This window comes from Ciona intestinalis, chromosome 2 (assembly GCF_000224145.3).
Source record: "Ciona intestinalis chromosome 2, KH, whole genome shotgun sequence".
NCBI classification, from domain to species: domain Eukaryota; kingdom Metazoa; phylum Chordata; class Ascidiacea; order Phlebobranchia; family Cionidae; genus Ciona; species Ciona intestinalis.
Genome location: NC_020167.2, coordinates 1,918,091 through 1,936,700, shown reverse-complemented (window position 1 = coordinate 1,936,700; position 18,610 = coordinate 1,918,091). Strand labels below are relative to the sequence as shown.

Here is an 18,610-nt window from a genome sequence, read left to right as displayed (position 1 = left end):
CTCGATTGACTTTTTTATTACGCAGCCCGATTGACGCAGCTCATTCAGGCTCTCGACGTGTTCATATACATATACATGATTCAAAGCTATAAGGAACTGAAGCCTTTGTCAAAGGGACACATATACCAGCATAAGCCTACATGGCCGCTTCTCGCAGTCACAAAACCACACCGCGACTCCATTGTCATTCGGAGTAAAACAAACAATTAAAACAATTACGAATCAGCACGGAAAAGAGATTTTCACGAGCAAGCGCTATTTTTCTCCGGCGGTTAACGGGCCGTGTGTGTGAGTGGGATGATGTCCATTTGTGGGAAAGCACATGACACTGTTCTTCGTAGATATGACGCGTCGTCTCTAATAAGCGACAGTTTCAATTGACTCGATGCGCACGTTAAGTAGATTGGAGTGTTGGCAACAAGCAATAATCGATAGCTAAATTGGGCCAAGGCGGATGTGGCACTACTACATCACAACAGGCAACAAAAACCTGGTAGAATAAGTGTCCAAACTTGAAACAAGCAAAAATAGTTTCACAGATATTTTTATTCAGTCTATCATTTTTGAACTGTCCAACCGACACAGTCACATGCTAGGATAGGTTGTAAGGCGCGCATAAGTTGAATTCCACTTGCTTAACAGAGCGTTCCGAAGTATAAACGTCCACCCGTGCCACTAATTCTGATGGATAGCGTGGAAACTCATTTGCGTGGGCAAGCCTCGCTTTCTGATACGATTACACCTTCATGCGAAATTCGTGGTATGATCATGAATAAGACACGAATGATCATGAATAAGACACGAATGGTATTTCGACTGTGGGGATATTCTCCTTTATGGAGAATAGGTATCGGAACCAAAGTTACATTACAAAACAATAATTATTTTAAGAGTAGCCGTATGGGTTTCTACTACAAAAAGAGCAATTTACGAATCTTAACAATGAAATCCTAATTTGGTCAAATGAGTTATTTTGATACGAATTTTAACATCAATTGAAACTATGCATTCACAATGCGCAATCCGCACTGACGTCAGGCGGTTTTAAATGTTATTGTAGATGTAATAATGTTCGTGCGTCAGCGCATCCAGTATGCGATTAAAGCGGATGGTATAATCCGAAAGTTATCGACAAAAGTTTGTACGACTGCGTGTGGTCGATTGTGCAAGTATTTATTGTTGATAGGATGATGAAAAATTAGTTGTGTGTCATAGTATGTGTAAGGGAAAAATGATGGTGCAGAGCCATGATCATTCATCATACACAGTTATGAACAACAACACCACTTTACTTGAAGAATGGATTGGATGCTTTCATTCAGAGTTCTACTAGCGCTGCTTATACGTCTCACTTATCATTACAACCGTGAAGAAAGAAATCTTATTCATAAATCTCACCCGTACTTAACCTATGCACGGGCCGAGATGCGCGCTGCAACCGCAGTTAAGCGGGCATGAAATATTTATAGGCGAAACCAAGCCAGCAATTTTCGTTTAAATTACATTCCGTACGCTGCGCAGAGCTTAGAGCAACTTATAAGAGCACCCCTGATGGCTCTTATTGTGTTTACAAAAGGGTTTATGGACTATCGGAGGCCAAAGACGTTTGTTTACGTTTTGTCCTGCTGCTGAGCTTCCGGACAAACAATTTGCAGCCCCATGTTATGATCTCGATGTCGACGCTACGGATTTGAATGGTGGTTATTATGATCGCAATGTCGTTTCGGTATTATGCTGCTGCTGGTGAAAACTTGTTTTATGAATGCACAGTGTTTACTTACTCTCGAAATTTAGCGAGGTGGGAAATGCTAACTATCGGAAAACAAACAAAGAAACGTGAGACCCACCTTTACCGTGGCTGCCGGCTGATTACGGTCCAATGACCGTGAACGTATCACTGAACGGAGGTGACGAGTTGCTGCAGCATCCTCGGACGACGAGTCATGCATTCCCGATGACAAGTCTTCGCTCAGCCGTCGTCTCGCTTCGTAGAACGTCGCCTCGTCCTCGTCGGAGTAAATCGGTTCTTCATCGCTGGCGATAACTGTCCCGCTAGATGCTGCACTTTCACGCGAAACCGCAGAGTGGCGTTTCGCTTTCGCCTCTTCGGCCGCAAGGAGGTCACCGACCGCCGTGACGTAACTTGAGGTGGGGGTTCCGACAGAGCCGGAGTCCGAACCGTTGGCCTCGGCCTCGAAGAATGCATAATCGAGTTTGCAGTTGGCCGGCAGGGAATAACTCTTGTTAGAGGTGGCGTCATAGGGGTCATTGTAATGCCGAGTTAAGGACGGGGTTCCGCGTGTTTCAGTACTCGGTGATAAAGCTGAAGCTTTTTTACTACTGGAGCACTGTCCTCTTCCGTGGTACCGTAAAAGGCAGGCAACGTACTTTTCACCATAGCCTGGTACTTCTCCGGTTTCATTTTTAGCGGTTTTGCGAAGGAATCTTGCCGGTTTAACGACGGGGTACTTTCCAAAGCGTGTTCCGTTGCCTCCGAGAAAATATCAGCAATCGAGCAATTCTCCGAGATAGCTGGCGTGAGGTCAGATTCGGAAAGTTCCTTTAAGAAAGCGAATCGGTCGGTGCGCATTTTCATTGTATCTCGGTTGTATAGAAGAGAGGTTGGTCTCTAAAAATAATACTTCTTTAAATTTACTATAAACCAAAATAACATAATACAGTATACGCATGTTTATTGGAGTGTTTAGTACACGATTTCAAGGTTAAAAAGCCATATCGTGAAATGTCAATACATAAAAAAGGTGTACCAAGAAACCAGAAAATGTTGTGTCTAATTTTGAACCAAATCTAAACGTGCTTGTGTGGTGCAGTCGAAATGGTCATGCTGCTTCATAAGGCAAAACGTTTTACATAGAGAATCAAACGCTATACAGGCACGGTATGTGATATTGTAAGGCATTCCACTGGACTTGCTAAATACACTGGGCGAAGTATTTTTAGCCAAGTTATGTAACAATGCGAATAACGAGGGTTAAATGATGTATAAAGTTTGAACTCATAAAGGTTTATGGCGCTGGTCATTCTTTTCCAACAATGTCCCTTCATCGGACCTACACCCTGTGGAGAGCACGAATTATTCCCGTGACCTCCGGTCGCTTCTCTCCTACTGTCCACCACTATCCATTAATTATTAACTTTATTTAATTGCCCGGTTTATGACCACCGACATATTGCGCTTGCTTATTGGAACGCATTTTATTGCGTAAGCACAACCGCTAAATGGCAGGCACTCAATCGGTTGGATTAACTTTACGCGGTAATAAATATAAAGTGACCAACGAACTCACCAACAGAGCAAAGCTAACAAAGTAAATTTCGCATTTTGACATTTTTACTGTGCTCTCCATGATTCTATATAGTAGGGTGGGAGAGATTTGGGTTTGATTCTATTTCTGTTAAAGTTGTCCCGTCTTCCATCACCCTACTATACATCTTAAACAACTGATTTAAACCTAAATTAAAATCAACTGCAAATTTTAAACGGAAGCATAGCACTACTGGAAATACCCAAATATACACACGAGGGTATTTCTCAACCATAAGAATACATTTGATTGCGACATTTAAGCGGGATAAGTACGTCAGACGTTCATTAATTCCTGGCGCGCACTAATCCGGCAGTCAGCCAGCAGCGGAGCCGATTTCGCTTAAGCTGCACGGGCTTCTTAATTAACTGATCTCAACCCAAAATACAATTTGTTTGAACTTAATCAGGGCGATGTCCACGAAGGGTTGGGCAGGAAACTGTGGTTGGTGAGTTTGTTGGGAGAGAAAGTGGTTTTGTTAACGCAGGAAATAGGTTGGGTCTCAGTCTCACATGTTCCGTTTTTTCATTCAAACCGACAGCGCATGTAAGGTTACAATATTTACTATTATTAGATTTTACTAAGCTTCATTAACTAATCCGTATATACGTTTATAGTTTTAAAGATGTCGCATATACCGTTTAATATAGTAGGGTGGGGCAGATGGGGCACTTTTTCATTCTAATTTTTCGTCTCATTTGGTAATAAACAAAAACATTCAAAGAATTATAAAACCGTATCCTCACGACTCTCAAAGACCGTTGTTAATTGTTTAAAACACGGTCAGGATGTTTGTATATTATGTGCCAAAAGTGTCCCATCTTTCCCCAACCTACTATATCTCTTTTATTCCTGATTAAATTTTAAACTGCAGTTGTAGTTAAATTTATAGGTGGTTATTCCTGATTAAATTTTAAACTGCAGTTGTAGTTAAAAAACTTAGTATTGCCAGATACCATATATAATCGACTTAATGAACCAGTGTTTACATTAACCCTGTACCTAGAATTCAAAGTCTGTAAAGAATGCGTTTAATTAATTGGTTTGTCGTCACCATAATACACTTTGGCAAATTGGTGCGCGTCTGCAAACACATGGCGAGCTCTGAACATATATACAACTACTCTACGTTGGGTTCACCTGCATAAAACAGTAAGGTAGCTTGTAACATACCTTCAATACAGTTACTGCGCTAGCATCGCTCTTGCATCTTGGGATAACTGGATTCATATCCAGTGTTAAGATTTCTGTGTTTCTTTCGACTGTTACGAAGGGATTTTCGGTTTTGGATTCAATTTTGTCCATTTCAACACTATTTTGAAATTCACCACAATCACTGTAAGTGATTGTATTTGTATTATCTTTTTGGCAGTTTAGTTTGATGTTATTGTTGGTAAGGTTGTGTTTTACAGGTTCCTTTGAGCAACAATTGGAATCCGAAAGCACAATCTCATCGTTTAAAGGCATGTTAACATGTAGATCATGAATGGTGGAGTGGGCGGGCGAGTTTAATTGAATACCCTGCTCACCGCTGATGAAGGTGTCGGGTGACTGATTGTCCTCCACAATGGGAGGCAGTGCGGTATGTTCCACAGCCGCCACATCAACTATCGCGGCAACCCCTTTACATGTGGTTACGTTTTCAAACTGAAGGCAAACATTATCGCAGAGCCATTTGACGCATTCTTTCACTGAATCTTGCCTTTCAAACTCGGGCTCGTAACATAGAGGTTGGGTTAGAGGAAAATGCGCTTGCTCGCAGTTTAAGGGCATTACATTTGAATCAGCAGATACGAGATAACTTTCCTCGTATCTCGACTTGTATTCGGTATCTGTACGTAAATTTTGCGGCACGTGATCCAGTTCAAACTCGCAGTCAAGCGATGCTTCATCTTGCGGAGTTTCACACGGCAGGGAAATGCTTAAACCAGATTTTAGACTATTAAGTTGAAACATCGGGTTATCGACACGACCAACAAGAACAGGGGGAGAAATTTCAGAATCGTGCTGATGTACAATGTTTTCAGGGACGGTTAAGCACACACCATCCTTCGCTTCATCAACCCCACAAATAACATCCAATATTTCGTTAAGTTTCTCTTTGACTTGAAGTTTATGATGAATGTCGACACCTATATTTGTCTCAGTCTGACATATCACGTTTATGGCGTGCCTTTCTGGTAAATCGCTTTCTGCTGGTACAACTTCGTTTTGCACGATAGGCAAAATCAACTCTTGTGTCTGGGACTCGTGGATAAGAGACTTATCCACTGTATCAAGCATTTCCAAAACAATATTCTGAATTGTTGCAGAGGATTCACTGCTAGCGTCTGTATCTGAATTACCGAGGCTGGAAACTGTTGAGGTACCGCTGGAGGTAGATGTCGACCGAGCTAGTTCATTGCAGCTAACCGAACTTTTTAATACATCCTTTTCGTTGTGAACTTCTGGCGGTGATTCAAAGTTCACGTCTGTATCGTCTACAAAGTTATCTAAAGGCATTGCGGCTTGAGCTTGAACTGAAGTGGCAGAGACTGTCTGTTCTTGAGGGACCTTTACTTCGCATTCTCCACAAACCTCGTGCACGCCGTTGCAAATTACCGCATCGCTGGCGTTCTTCAAGCTTTTTATATCGGGAGCTTCAGATTTTCGCTTACGGTCTTTTCGCGACTGATGCGGACGTATATCGAGTAGAAAAAGTGCAAGCGACGGGACTACGAGGTCAGATAGGTCGGCGGAGCGGCGGCAAAGCACCGAGCACGATTCTGCTGGAAGTAAAGTTCTCCATCTGTTGGTTACTTCAAGCGAACGTGGTCTCACCTTGCCTTCGTGAGGTTTGAACTGTTCCAACATGTGCCAAGAGTTCCTTCCGAAACGATGGGAATCGTATTCAGGAATGGAACGAACGTCCATAGTAAGACAACACCAGAATACAGCCTGCTAATGCAACATTACCTATAATTAGAATGACATTACACCTGTTAAAAGAAATAGAGACAAGGTAATTAAAGAAAGCGCTCGAAATTAGCACTCGTACACGGCGTACAGTGTATGCAGTAACAACACATTAGACTCGCAGCGAGTCACCGAGCTAATTCTGTCTCGCGGCGAAGAGCGACTGTGCTTACATTTTCAATTACGGTATGTGGAATACAGGAGAATATACACAGCAAACGCACGGCACTCAGCGAACTAAGCCTTATGTGCTGCCGGGGAACATTGAACGAGTGTTTATTATTTATCGAGCCCCGGGCAACCGATCATTTCCGCGATAAAATGAAACAAGTACAACATGGCGTCAGTGGTTGGCGTGGATAGATTTGTGTTAGCAGTGGCGCGAAGAAGCTAAAGTGGACGTGCTAAGGTCACCAACCTTTTCTATTATCAAGCCAGTTTCTAAACCGGGGTTACGCATTGAGATTTCCTTTCCATAAGAGCGTTAACTACCTTTTGTGTTTGTTTTTTTTTTATTTCACTTTGTAAAAAATGTCTCGATAAGTCGGTCACGGTTGAGCAGCAGCAGTCGCTGAGCTTGCATCTTACTGACCTTGTTTCCAAATACAGACCAGACACACAATCGTGAAAATTAAAAATACGTCGCTGTAGAATTCATTACTTTACATTATCATTAGCAAAATTAGTTTGCGCAAAGTTAAGAGCTAAAAAGTCGTTGCAAAATAAATGAAATGACGGATATCTTGACATATGTTATACATAACATTCAAGTGTAAACTCAAATCTGTTCAGCAGGTGTGAGTCGTGATTTTTGGATTGAAATCGTCGCCTTTGTCAAATTGCTGGTTGCTTCACTCGGCAGAACGGAATGTGAACCACAGCGCGAGAAGACGCAGTGTCTATAACCTTGCATTGGCCATAGTAGGGCCCGGCCAAATTGACGGACCCTGGGGGCGAGAATGACTGAACCAAACGCTGATGCATAACAGAATCATTATGCTTGGCGAGGGTAAATAGTATTAGCATAGCCGAGCGCAGGCTAAGCATGTATTTCTATTGAATGCAAGCATGTCTTGGACGCATATATAAATGCCCTTGGGTGCTGAGCGTTCGTACTGCAGCAAACACAATAACAATGATCAGTGTTATCTATGTTTACCGTGGATTCGCTATTCTTTCAAAGTCGCGATGTTTACGATAAAAGTACCGTAAGTACCTCATCAATAGTTTAGTAATACCACGGCGTCATTCACTGCTAAGCTTAACTGACAAACATTCCAGGTCCATTCACGCTAGGTCAAGCGGCAAGTGGTCCATTGTACGAAGTACAATCATTCACTCACCATTACCTTTCGACCAATGTCAGTTAATTCAAAAATACAAACCGCCAAAACTGTCGACGAAATTACCACTGGATACATAAATAAAATTTATCGAAACAGTACAGCTAAAAGTGAAACTGTAACCCCATGGTTTACTGTATTATAAAACCTCGACTGTGTTTAAATTACTTTCTTGTATGCTGACAAATAATGCCAATTTCTTCATAATTGACTTGCTGTACGGTCGGTATATAAATATATTGTACAATGCTGCGTCCATTACTGACCTTAATATAACGACATTCCTCGCGTGGTAGCAGTGATACACCACACGAGTCAACTGGCTTCAGTTAAAATTGAATAAATCACGTCTCTTATCGCTCAGCAGACATTTCTTAATCACTTTTAAACAAGTTGCTGGTTTGGAGCTGTTGCGTCGAAGCGGAAAGCAAAAATTTGATTAAACCTCGCGGAGCCCGAGGCATAATTAACGCACATTAAATCTTCCAAGCACTTAACTTCCTGATTAAAAACTTCATTTCGTATAATCACCACTGCTTCGAGTAAAAACAAACACTTTAGTGTAATTATAATTGCAAGTTTACTTCGTCGAAGAATTTACTACTGAACCTGTATTGCCTGTTTTACGCTGAAGCGAACTGAGACATACAACAAGATACTGAGTTACAAAAGCCAGTTTGGGCCTAGTGGTTATTGCTCTATTCGGTGTGCTTCAATGAACGCGCGGTACGCAGACAAACCTGCGACGAAAGATGAGGGTTACACCTATATGGGGTATTTTTCTTAAACCTAAACAAGTTTACGTTCTCAGTCTTTCGAGGTTGGCAAGCACTGACCCTGACAATAACGTTGTGTGAGTCACGAACGCAAATAGACCGAAGTATCAAGTAACTGTTTCCTTTCAGTGACCTGTCATTGCAACGTTGAGTGGCTAGTTAAACTATGTGGTATCTAAACACTACAATACCTGGGGTATTTCCCATTACGGCTAACACTTTAAGCTCAAAATGAAATACAGTTAGGAAACATGGCGAAGATCCGACGCCGCGTGATTTTTCCTAACTACACTCATCAGTGAGAATACCTTACGATGTATGTTCGCACTGAGATATAGTTCGCGACATGACAATTACAAATCCTGCGAGCAAGAACGCGGGTCATTCGCCTTGTATGCTGACTACGAGCGATGATAGCTACATCAACAGGTAGCCTTTGTTGTTATTACTACGAGGTCTCGCGGACGGATGTATTGAATTCCGAAAAGACGGAGTAAGCACACACGAGAGAGCTCCAGCTATTTGACCGTTTCGCTCGTAAACAGCGCTTGGTCAGTTGGTTTGGTATTGAGGCCGTTCACCAACTCATTTCGAAGTAAATTTCTTTATGGCGCTAAATTCCTAAAGATGGTCGATGCTCGAATGACCGGTTAACGTTAACTGCTTTTGTTTAACTTCGGTATGCTGATGGTATTACATTTCACTTACCTATTCATTAGGTTGCTGTAGTAAACAGAAACTTAGGAGGTGATACATCTGTGTTAGTTCATAAATCCGAGAGTGTGTATTCCTCAAAGAAGTGATGAAATGTATCTTTATCACGTTGTATTTTTGGCTTGTGTTTTCAGTAAAACGAACTAAGCCTTAAAATGAAAAATATTACAATAAATATGTAGAATAGGAACGTAAATTTGGCTGAACCTGTTAATCACGAAGACTTGTTTAGCTACAGTGCGACCGTGTGGTAGAGATCTCTGATTTGGTTCACCGCATGGTGCTGCTGGCGTTTAACTAAATAAAAAATAAAGTTATATTGACTCAAAATTGAAACATTCATTGCAATAATACACACACACACACACATACAGTGGCTCAGTCAGAAAAAAATAAGGGGGGGGGGAGGGTAAATCAAAAAATATTCTCTGTATATATGTTACATTAACAAATATGGCAGAGACTTTGCTCGCATTGTAGTAGGGTGCCCGGGGGTTAAAAGGGGACACTTTTCATCTCATTTTTTCGTCCTATTTAGCAGTAAACAAAGATCATTCAAGGAATTATAAAACCATAACCTCACGATATATACAGTAGTTAATTATTTAAAATACAATCAGGATATTTGAATATTATGTGCTAAAGATGTTCCATCTTCCGACACCCTACCTACGCGGCTCTTGTTAATTCGCAAACAATCGATCAGGGAATATAGGATTTAGTTGCTTAGTGGTACCCCATCTTACCCCACAGTACACTTGTTATAAAATGTCATATTAACTACAGAGTGATTCTAATTTAAATCATGTTTAAAAATCTAACTTCAACTTAACAAAACGCGTTTCACTTTCATAGCGGATAAGAAAAAACGATATCTGTAAACTAACGAAAGTATACACAATACGCGTTGACTGTGCTCTACTTTTAGTCGTTTACATAAACAATACCACAATGTATAAACAATATGTTATCATTTAAAATAGGAAGTTATATACCTTTCTGGTATCATACGCATTATAGCATTTTAAATAGGCCAGCCATAGTGTGTTAAAAAAGGCGAAACACATGATGTACAAAAAAGATAAGCAAACGATCATTGTTCTGTAAAATCTGAAAGCGAAAATAGGTTCTGGAAAACATATATTCAAAATAGAGAATAAAAAAATGTAGATAAGCACATAGAAGAAAAATCGTAATAGACTTCTTGTGTTAGCATTCGTAAGCTATAAAGTTTTTAAGATATATTTTGTGGTCTGTGACCTCTGGCTCATGCATATTATAATTTGTTTGATTTCTCAGTATGAGTGTACATAATTCCTCAATCAAACAACAGAAAGAGGATCGTTGTGTATTTTACTGTGTATACTCTCGGCGGGAGTTCCAGATTGTGCGAAAAATCCGTTCCGGAGTGGTGCTGTTTTGAAAACCGATTTTTTTATATATATAGTAGGGTGGGGAAAGATAGGACACCTTTAGCAGATTATATATAAATATTCTAATCGTGTTTTAAACAATTAACAAAGGCATATGGGAGTCGTGAGGATACGGTTTTGTTCTTTGTTTACCACCAAATTGGAAGAGAAATAAAGTGAAAAGCTGTCCCATCTCCCCCCACCCAACTACATGCAAATATTCATAAAACGGACCGTGTTACAAATATCAGGTGTGACAGAATCGCAGTCATTATAAATAATAGTGTTTGTGATGACACAATTAAAGGCTCACCTTGACTTACTATTACTAAGTGAAAGCAACAAATATTGCACAGTATGCAAGCGAAGGTAACGCCAGTTCAGCAGAATGAATTATGCAGAGCTGTATTGGAGGAATGTAGTTGAATGATAAAGAGAGTTCTAATTTATATAATCCTTGATCGCATGCGCTTTAAAGTTGAAGTATCATACGCTATGTTGCTGGTGGTAATATCCGCCGCACGAGATGTAAACACCAATATGACAAATCTGTCGACTCTTCTTGCCGTAATCGCATTGGCCACTTAAAGCTTTCTTGTTGCACTAAACACACGCGAGCGATTTATGCTCGCAATAAAACCAAATTGCTAGAAGAACATTTGCACTTTGTGTGAGAACAGGGCGTCAAACGGTTTCGTAGTAACAAGGCATAGAATAGGCTGCATTGCTTGTAAGTTAGGATGATGTTTATTTATAAACAGATCGGATGATTCATGTATTTTTACTGGCAACAGTGTGTCCCAAGTAAAAATGTTGTGTCGGTTTAAAGAATTAGGGAAGTTTAAGTATGTCTTAAACGGCATTTTCTTTTACATATTACCGTTGTATTCATTTGATTTATTTCACTGATTGTACTTTATTTGATTCGAGACTTTATGGTCAATTTATAGGAGATAAAATGAAATGTTTCGGCAATTAATAAATAGTACGTTAGGTGACCGCCAACTCCGTCCCCATTTCGCTTGGTCTCCATTGTAAAAGATAGGCACACAGTGGATTTAGGATGTTTTAGCTGTTTATTTTAAAAAGTACATCAACTATTCCAGTTTATTAGGCCAGTTTAGTTATTTGGTACGTTAACGCTTACTGTTTTGCGCTTGTTTAGAAAATTTAATTAATTACTAAATTTAATTAAAAACGTTTAAACTAACGGTTTGTTATAAATATATATATTTTTTTGGAAATAGTTATTTTTTCCTATAACTTTAAATTAGGTCAAAAACGAGGAGAAACTACATAAAACGCCCTGGATTGCATTGACTACAATAGTAAACGGGAACGACTCGCGGAAAAGGAGAGTGTATCAGTTTTCTCCTTTACCGACATTAAAGATGCGCGTTCTATTCTTATTATTATTATTTCTGTGGTTTCAATGTAGTAGCTGTGAGAATACACTGTAAGACAATACGTTGCGCTATTTTACATGCAAATTCATAAAATTGTTGTTCGCAAAACAAGTGCACGATGTCAAGAAATGTCTGGGAAAACTCATTTTATTATCTGACAAGGTGTGTACGGAATGCAGAAGCTAGCAGAAGTCATTACACGTTTAGCAAAAGCAAATGTTTATGTTTACATACGTAAATATAACTTGTTTACCGAACGATGCTCAAGAAAACAGCTGTCAGTTAGCAATATTACAGCGTCGTACGTTGTGTTCAACCTGGCAGTGATCGACATGCTTGTTTTGTACGTTTTGAAGGACTTCGCGCCACGAGTGGTAAACAGAATCTGTGTACAGGATAGCTTAGTTCATTGTCCTGAGCATAACACACGGTGAGAGAGAATGCCAAATGAAAAAGGTCGGCAAAATAGTATATACGATCGACGGAACCCAAATACAAGTCACTTCAGATACCGCGAGGTCATGTCAGGTTAAAATTGTGATGTTTCCTGCGCAAGTGGCCAGGCGACACCGAGCTGGATATATATTATCCCTGATGAAATACGAGAGAAAGGTAAAGGCTAAAGGTCGACATTTTCTCTTTGTTTTACAGCAGCGCTTTAGGCCATTCAAGTCAGCTGGTGAATCAAAATAGCTATAGCAGGCGAAAACTGAAACTTATAAAATCTGCGACCTTCGTGGTAACAAAGGTTACGATTACCAATCCAGCAACATGATTGACTTTGATTTGGTACTGAAAGAGATTGGATATTTTGGAAGATACCAACTGTTTCTCATCTGCGCTGCTCTGTGGTCCATGGTACCTATTGCATGCAATCTGTCCGGCGTCGTTTTTCTCGGTAAACAAAACATATTATCGTTAATGACTTTGCTGTAGTATATGATAACACTCACGTAATGTTTAGCTTTCCTGTTTACTTTTGATAAGGCTGTTGTCAAGCTAACGAACACTCGTGGAATTCCTAATAAAGTTTAAAGAATTTCCTTTTTGTTTGTGAATTCTTTAATTTACAACCTGTTTTAGATTTTAAAGGTTTTTAATTTCAATTTATATTAACGTGTGACGCTTTATACTGCCTTACGACAACCAAAAATGTTCTATTTTCAGCTTATCAAGCAGAACATCGCTGTTCCGTGCAAGGTTTGGATCAAATTATCGAAGAATCAAACACAAGTAATCAGCTGAAACAACTTTTCATTCCAAAAATAGACAATGTAAGTTGAAACGAGTTTTAGTTGTTACATTGCAGTACGTATTTACTTAAAACATGTTTATAATGTTTCCCAAATTTCCCTGTAAGGGTATGGTAAAACTGACATGCTTTAAATATAATAAAGTTTCTAGGCCTTAAACCCCATTGATTTGCAAGTGATAAATGTAATATACCGAAGCGCGTTTGAATGCCGCGTGTTTTATGTGTTTGCTGAACAGCCGACTAAACCTAATTAGTAAGCTATGTTCTGGGCAATGAGGATGCTGGTGCGTCATATAACTTACAGTATGGTATATTTAAGCACACTCAACCATCACATATTTCAACGGTTCAAGAGCCACTTATGACGAGGGGTCAGTGTGAACGTGGCTTAACCATCCGTATCGAACCTTTGGAGTGGTGTCTGTTAAGTTTACTTTTAAACCACAAGAATGGGAAACTTGAAGTGCTGGTTCGGTACACACATGCGGTGTATAAACAAGCAACCAAAAGTGGTTTTAATCTAAGCCACGTCACAAAATATTTAAACCCAAAGATATAACTGTTTTGCCATTAAGTTTTTCCTAACAGTAAAATGATGAACAAACACATATCTAAATAGATCGTATGTCTTATTTAGAGTTACAGCAAATGCGAAAGATTCGTTTACGAGTTCAACGGTGGCCAATCGAATGAAAGTTTCACGGAAAGAATCAAATGTAGCAACCGTACAAAGGAATGTCTCAATGCAACCATATCTGCTATTACTAATGCGACAAAAACTGCTGACGACTGCAATGGCCATTATTATTACGATCGAAGTGTTTTCAAGGAAACTATTACAACAGAGGTAAATGAATTCCGAAGTTTGTCTACGGCAGACGCGCCGCGTCAGCAAGTTATATTGAGAAAGTCTTTCGTCATGTTCTGAAATGATAACTGCGTCTACGTGTGCAGCTGTTGTGAATTGCGCTGTCTAAGTCGAAAATGCTTTATTAGCATGAATTTTGTGGCCTACCTCTACAAAACAGCATGTGTAAGCTATTATTTGTTTTTTTTAGTGGAATCTGGTGTGTCAGAGAGAAAGTCTCAGTTCACTGTCAACAGCCATCTTCTGCCTTGGGATGTTGTTGGGTTCAGTGGTGGGGGGAAACATCGCCGACCGGTAATTAACATTGCCGTAATTTGTTTTGTAATTTAAGACTTGTAATACAGATTAAAATAGCGTCCCATCTAACCCCGCTCCACTCTTTGTAGCTTAAAATCATGCGTGTTGTTGCATTGATAGATACGGTCGTATCAGGACAATGGCAGTAGCTACAGCATTGAACGCAATAGTGGCAAGTTGCTGCTCCTTAAGTCCGAATTTCCTCAGTTTCATCATAATGCGCTTTATTGTGGGTGGATCTTCAATCGCAACGTTGGTCGCTATGTCCGTTTATAGTAAGGTTTTGGTGTGAATTTAATATTGTATGTAATTATTAAATAATGAAACAGGAGGTCCGCAACTCGGCGGGGATAACGAGCGTGCTGACTCTCCGAAATGGCTCTGGAAAGGTGCACAGCAGGTGCCGAATTGTACACACCTTCTATTTATATTCTTTCAAATTGTATGTGGTTGTTAGGCAAGGAAAGGTCAACAAAGAAAGTTAAAAAAAAGCAAAATTCAATTTAGATGAGTTTAGCACACTTTACATCGCTCAGATTAGTACAGCTGGAATTTAGTTAATACTTACTGACACAGTACTGAATTCAGTAAATCAGTTGCAGGTAAGAGCTATTATAATTACATAAAGACGATAGTTAACGATCACGTTTTCAACTCAGACGTAAATGTACTCAGTGACACAGTACACAGATAAGCACTTGTGTAACGCAGCAACCAAAGTCTAATCGAACTTTATTTCACAGTTGCTTAGAAATGGGTCAAGTCACTTTGCTTAAACGCCTTTACATTACAGCTGTAGAAATAGTCGGCGCACCGTACCGTGCTATGGTCGGGTTGCAACTTGGTGTGTGGTCCGGGTTTGGCTACATGACGCTTTCCATTTTGGGATATTTTTTCCGACATTGGAGGACCTTGGAACTTTCCCTTGGCTTGTTGTTCTTGCCTTTCTTATTTATCGCACCCTTCATGCCAGAATCACCGAGGTTTGTTCGATTTAATATCTTACATTCCCGCCTATAATTAACTCGACAAAAAACGCCGTTCATTATTTGGGGTTCAATCAATGCTCAGTAGAAACGACCAAACTTTTACAACATACATATTTCTCGGTCGTGTGTCAAGTCTCACCTGACACTTTCTTTAGTCACGTTTTGCTTGCGACATCCAGGTTGCTGTTCACACAAGGAAAAGTTGACTGTGCAAAGGAAGTATGCAGGAAAATGGCGAAGAGAAACGGCAGAACACTGAATGAAAACGTTTGGGAACGCGCAGAGATAGACGACTGCGAGAAGGTGGGCAACTGTATGTAAACATGGTGTCTATTGATATTTTTGTTGTGCAGAAACATGAGGATTTCTCACCACTGATGTTGTGCATGAAGCCGCGAATGGTTCTACTGCTTGTGGTGATGACGTTTCAATGGTTCATAAATAGGTATTTCTGACCACAGTAATCTTCAAGTGGTAGTGTGGGGGAAGATGGGACACTTTTAGTACATAATATCCAAATATCCTGATCGTCGTTTAACCGATTAACAACGGTCTATGAAAGTCGTGAGAATACGATTTTACAATTCAATGAATGTTCTTTGTTTACTGCTAAATGGGACGAGAAGATTATAAAGGTGTCCCATCTTTTCCCACCCTACTATATGTAAATACAAACATCATTTTCTTTGCTAAGCATGTGTCTATTACTTATATACTTCGCAATATAATGAAATAACATTCGGCAGTTTTTTTAACAAACTAGTATTGTTTGGGCAGATACGTGTTTTACCCATGTTAATTTAATCTATTCTTTCAATAATGTTCATTCTTCTGACTGCAAGTTGTAATAACTTGTTTTTGAACGCGCAGCCTTGTGTTCTTCTGTTTATCTTTCAACGTTGGAAGCTGGGCAGGAAATCCTTTTCTTAACAACGCGCTGAGTGGATTGGTTGAATCTATTGCTTGTATTCTTGTTGTTCCATTCATCCACAAGTTCGGGCGAGCAAAAACTGTTGTTATAGCGCTGGTGATATCTGGCAGTCTACTGATTATCAATGAAGTGTTGAAGTTTGCATTCAAAGACAGTACAGGTATAGGTGTGAGCTGACCGCGAGAAATTATTATCACAGTCGAAATTGTTACCACAGCTTTACTTGCACAGATTGCTTTGAATGTTTTATAACCAGTTACTGTTTACTTGCATATCCCTGTACAGTGTCTATTGGTGATCATTGTTAAAATTGTTCAATGCATTGCTTATTTTAAGGAGTTGGGCGTTCAAAACTGCTGTTATTTTACGAAAAGTTTTGTTTTCAGGTATTGGCACAGCTGAAGTGGTTATTCTGCTGATTGCAAAATTCACAATCAGCGGTTCGTTTAACATGTTGTTTCTCTATACTGCCGAACTATATCCTACGCACATCCGGTGAGTCTTGTTTTGCAAACACCAAGACTGCGAAATGATGTAATGCAAGCATACGTATCATACCACAACTGCATAGCTAATTTGCATATTGTACTTGCAGAAACACAGCCCTTGGTGTGACGTCAGCTGGTGCGAGAATGGCAAGCATTATCGCGCCTTTTCTGCTTCAAACTCAAAGCAAAGTACCTTGGATTTTGCCGGTAAATCATTTGTGCATTTCAAGTCATTGCAGTACGGATTTTTTTGCAATTTTAAATGCGTTACAACAGTATACTTTCTCGATTACTTTTATGGTAAACACAAACATATTGTAAGTGACGCCATGCGAAAGTCAAAACAAGCTTACGTTTATTTTACATGAACAGCAATTTTAACCGAAGTAGAACCGATTTTCGCTTTACGTTACACAAACAACAAAATAGTCCCAGCATTAAATAGCAACGAGGTCATATAACTAACCGAGGTACCTTTGCTGTATCCATAGGTTGTTTTAGGTTTGGTGTGCTTTCTTTCCGCTGTGATGGCTTCCAGATGCCCAGAGACGAACGGAATGTCAATGCTTTGTACAATGGCAGATGCTCAGCATTTCTATAAAATGCACAGGAAAATGAGCAAAGAATATAAACTAGCGTGAGTGTTTTACGATTGTAAATAACTTTGTTGATGAGAAATTTGTAATATAGTAGGGAAGGGAGAGATGGTAGCCTACACCTTTTTATTTTGTTTTCTCGTAGGCCTACCATTTGGTGGTAAACAAAAAAAAATTATTAAACTAAATCCCCACGACTCTCATATAGATCCTTGTTAATTGTTTAAAGTGCGATCAGGATAATATGTCCAAAAGGTGTCCTGTCTTGCCCAACATTACTATACAGTAACAATACTCAATTATAAAACATTAAAATGAATCCGTTGCTTAACAAAAAATGCATCGACTGTTTCTGATTTTATGCCTACAGTCCATATACATTTTGGTAGCAAACAAAAAAACATTCAGGGAATTATAAAACCTTGTCTTTGCGACTTTCATAGACCATTGTTAATTGTTTAAAACACGATCAGAATAGTTATATATTTCGTCCCCCTCCCACTATACTATTCAATAAGCGGATGTTATTCATTAGTTACGCATTGCAGGCTTAACAACAATAACAAAAAGAAGTTTGTCATGCCGGTTGATGGCGTTCCGAAGTCAGCACCGCTAATAACTGAAGAAATTTCAATTTAAACTTGCCCACACGTATTGAGCTAGTCTCATCACAGGCCTAATGCTTATACACGGCACTTACCTTTCGTTGTGGGTCTAAAGTACATTGCAGCCCAAGCTTTCGATACTATGCATTCGCTTTATGAATTTTCGTACAACGCCACATTGCACCGTGGAGCGTTTTTAACCTGTAACAAACGATTGTATTTAGTGAAATAGCAATTTGTCTTTATCATGTACTATATTAGAACAAGTTACCTTCTTTTATGACATGTACCACTTAAATAACTTTCGAAACGTGCCTCTTACTACCCTTGCAGCTGAAAGCATATACAAAACGAAAGAGATGTAGAATAAAAAAAAACTAGACAAAAAGCTCTAACATGTGATAGCTGCACAAAATATTTAATTGAAAAAAAAAACGTTCAATTTTTTTGACAAAACGAAAACTAAAAAACAGTAGTGTGCAAAGCAAGAAGTACGAAAGCGAGTGTAGAATATCTGTCGTATAGTAAGATTCAGTTACCTGAATTTGAGTAAATTATCCATAGGCTATACACTACCTTGAAAATGTCGCCAGGGATATAGTTAGTTTGGATATTATAGTAACAGTTCCGATCAACAAAAATGTATGTC

At 39.5% G+C, this 18,610-nt stretch overlaps 2 protein-coding genes across 2 annotated transcripts in view; one reads left to right on the top strand and one right to left on the bottom strand.

The window, feature by feature from the left end:
* The window catches only part of LOC100179501 (rho GTPase-activating protein 7), a 44,587-nt gene extending 39,946 nt beyond the window's left edge, over positions 1 to 4,641 (bottom strand). The window contains exons 1-2 of the mRNA XM_018817574.2: positions 4,500 to 4,641; positions 1,848 to 2,629 (exon numbers count right to left, since the gene is read on the bottom strand). Of these exons, the coding sequence (XP_018673119.1) occupies positions 1,848 to 1,949 (102 nt within the window). The 5' untranslated portion in view covers positions 1,950 to 2,629; positions 4,500 to 4,641. The remainder of the gene's footprint in view (positions 1 to 1,847; positions 2,630 to 4,499) is intronic.
* A 7,409-nt stretch (positions 4,642 to 12,050) lies between these two features.
* On the top strand, positions 12,051 to 18,349 carry LOC100177976 (organic cation transporter protein-like). The gene is made up of 13 exons (XM_009859487.3): positions 12,051 to 12,830; positions 13,100 to 13,206; positions 13,825 to 14,034; positions 14,246 to 14,349; positions 14,473 to 14,627; positions 15,146 to 15,335; positions 15,521 to 15,644; positions 15,695 to 15,786; positions 16,212 to 16,432; positions 16,659 to 16,767; positions 16,868 to 16,967; positions 17,252 to 17,397; positions 17,905 to 18,349. The coding sequence occupies exons 1-13, from the start codon at positions 12,704 to 12,706 to the stop codon at positions 17,993 to 17,995; spliced, it is 1,776 nt and encodes a 591-aa protein (XP_009857789.2). The 5' UTR covers positions 12,051 to 12,703; the 3' UTR covers positions 17,996 to 18,349.
* Positions 18,350 to 18,610: the final 261 nt, after the last annotated feature.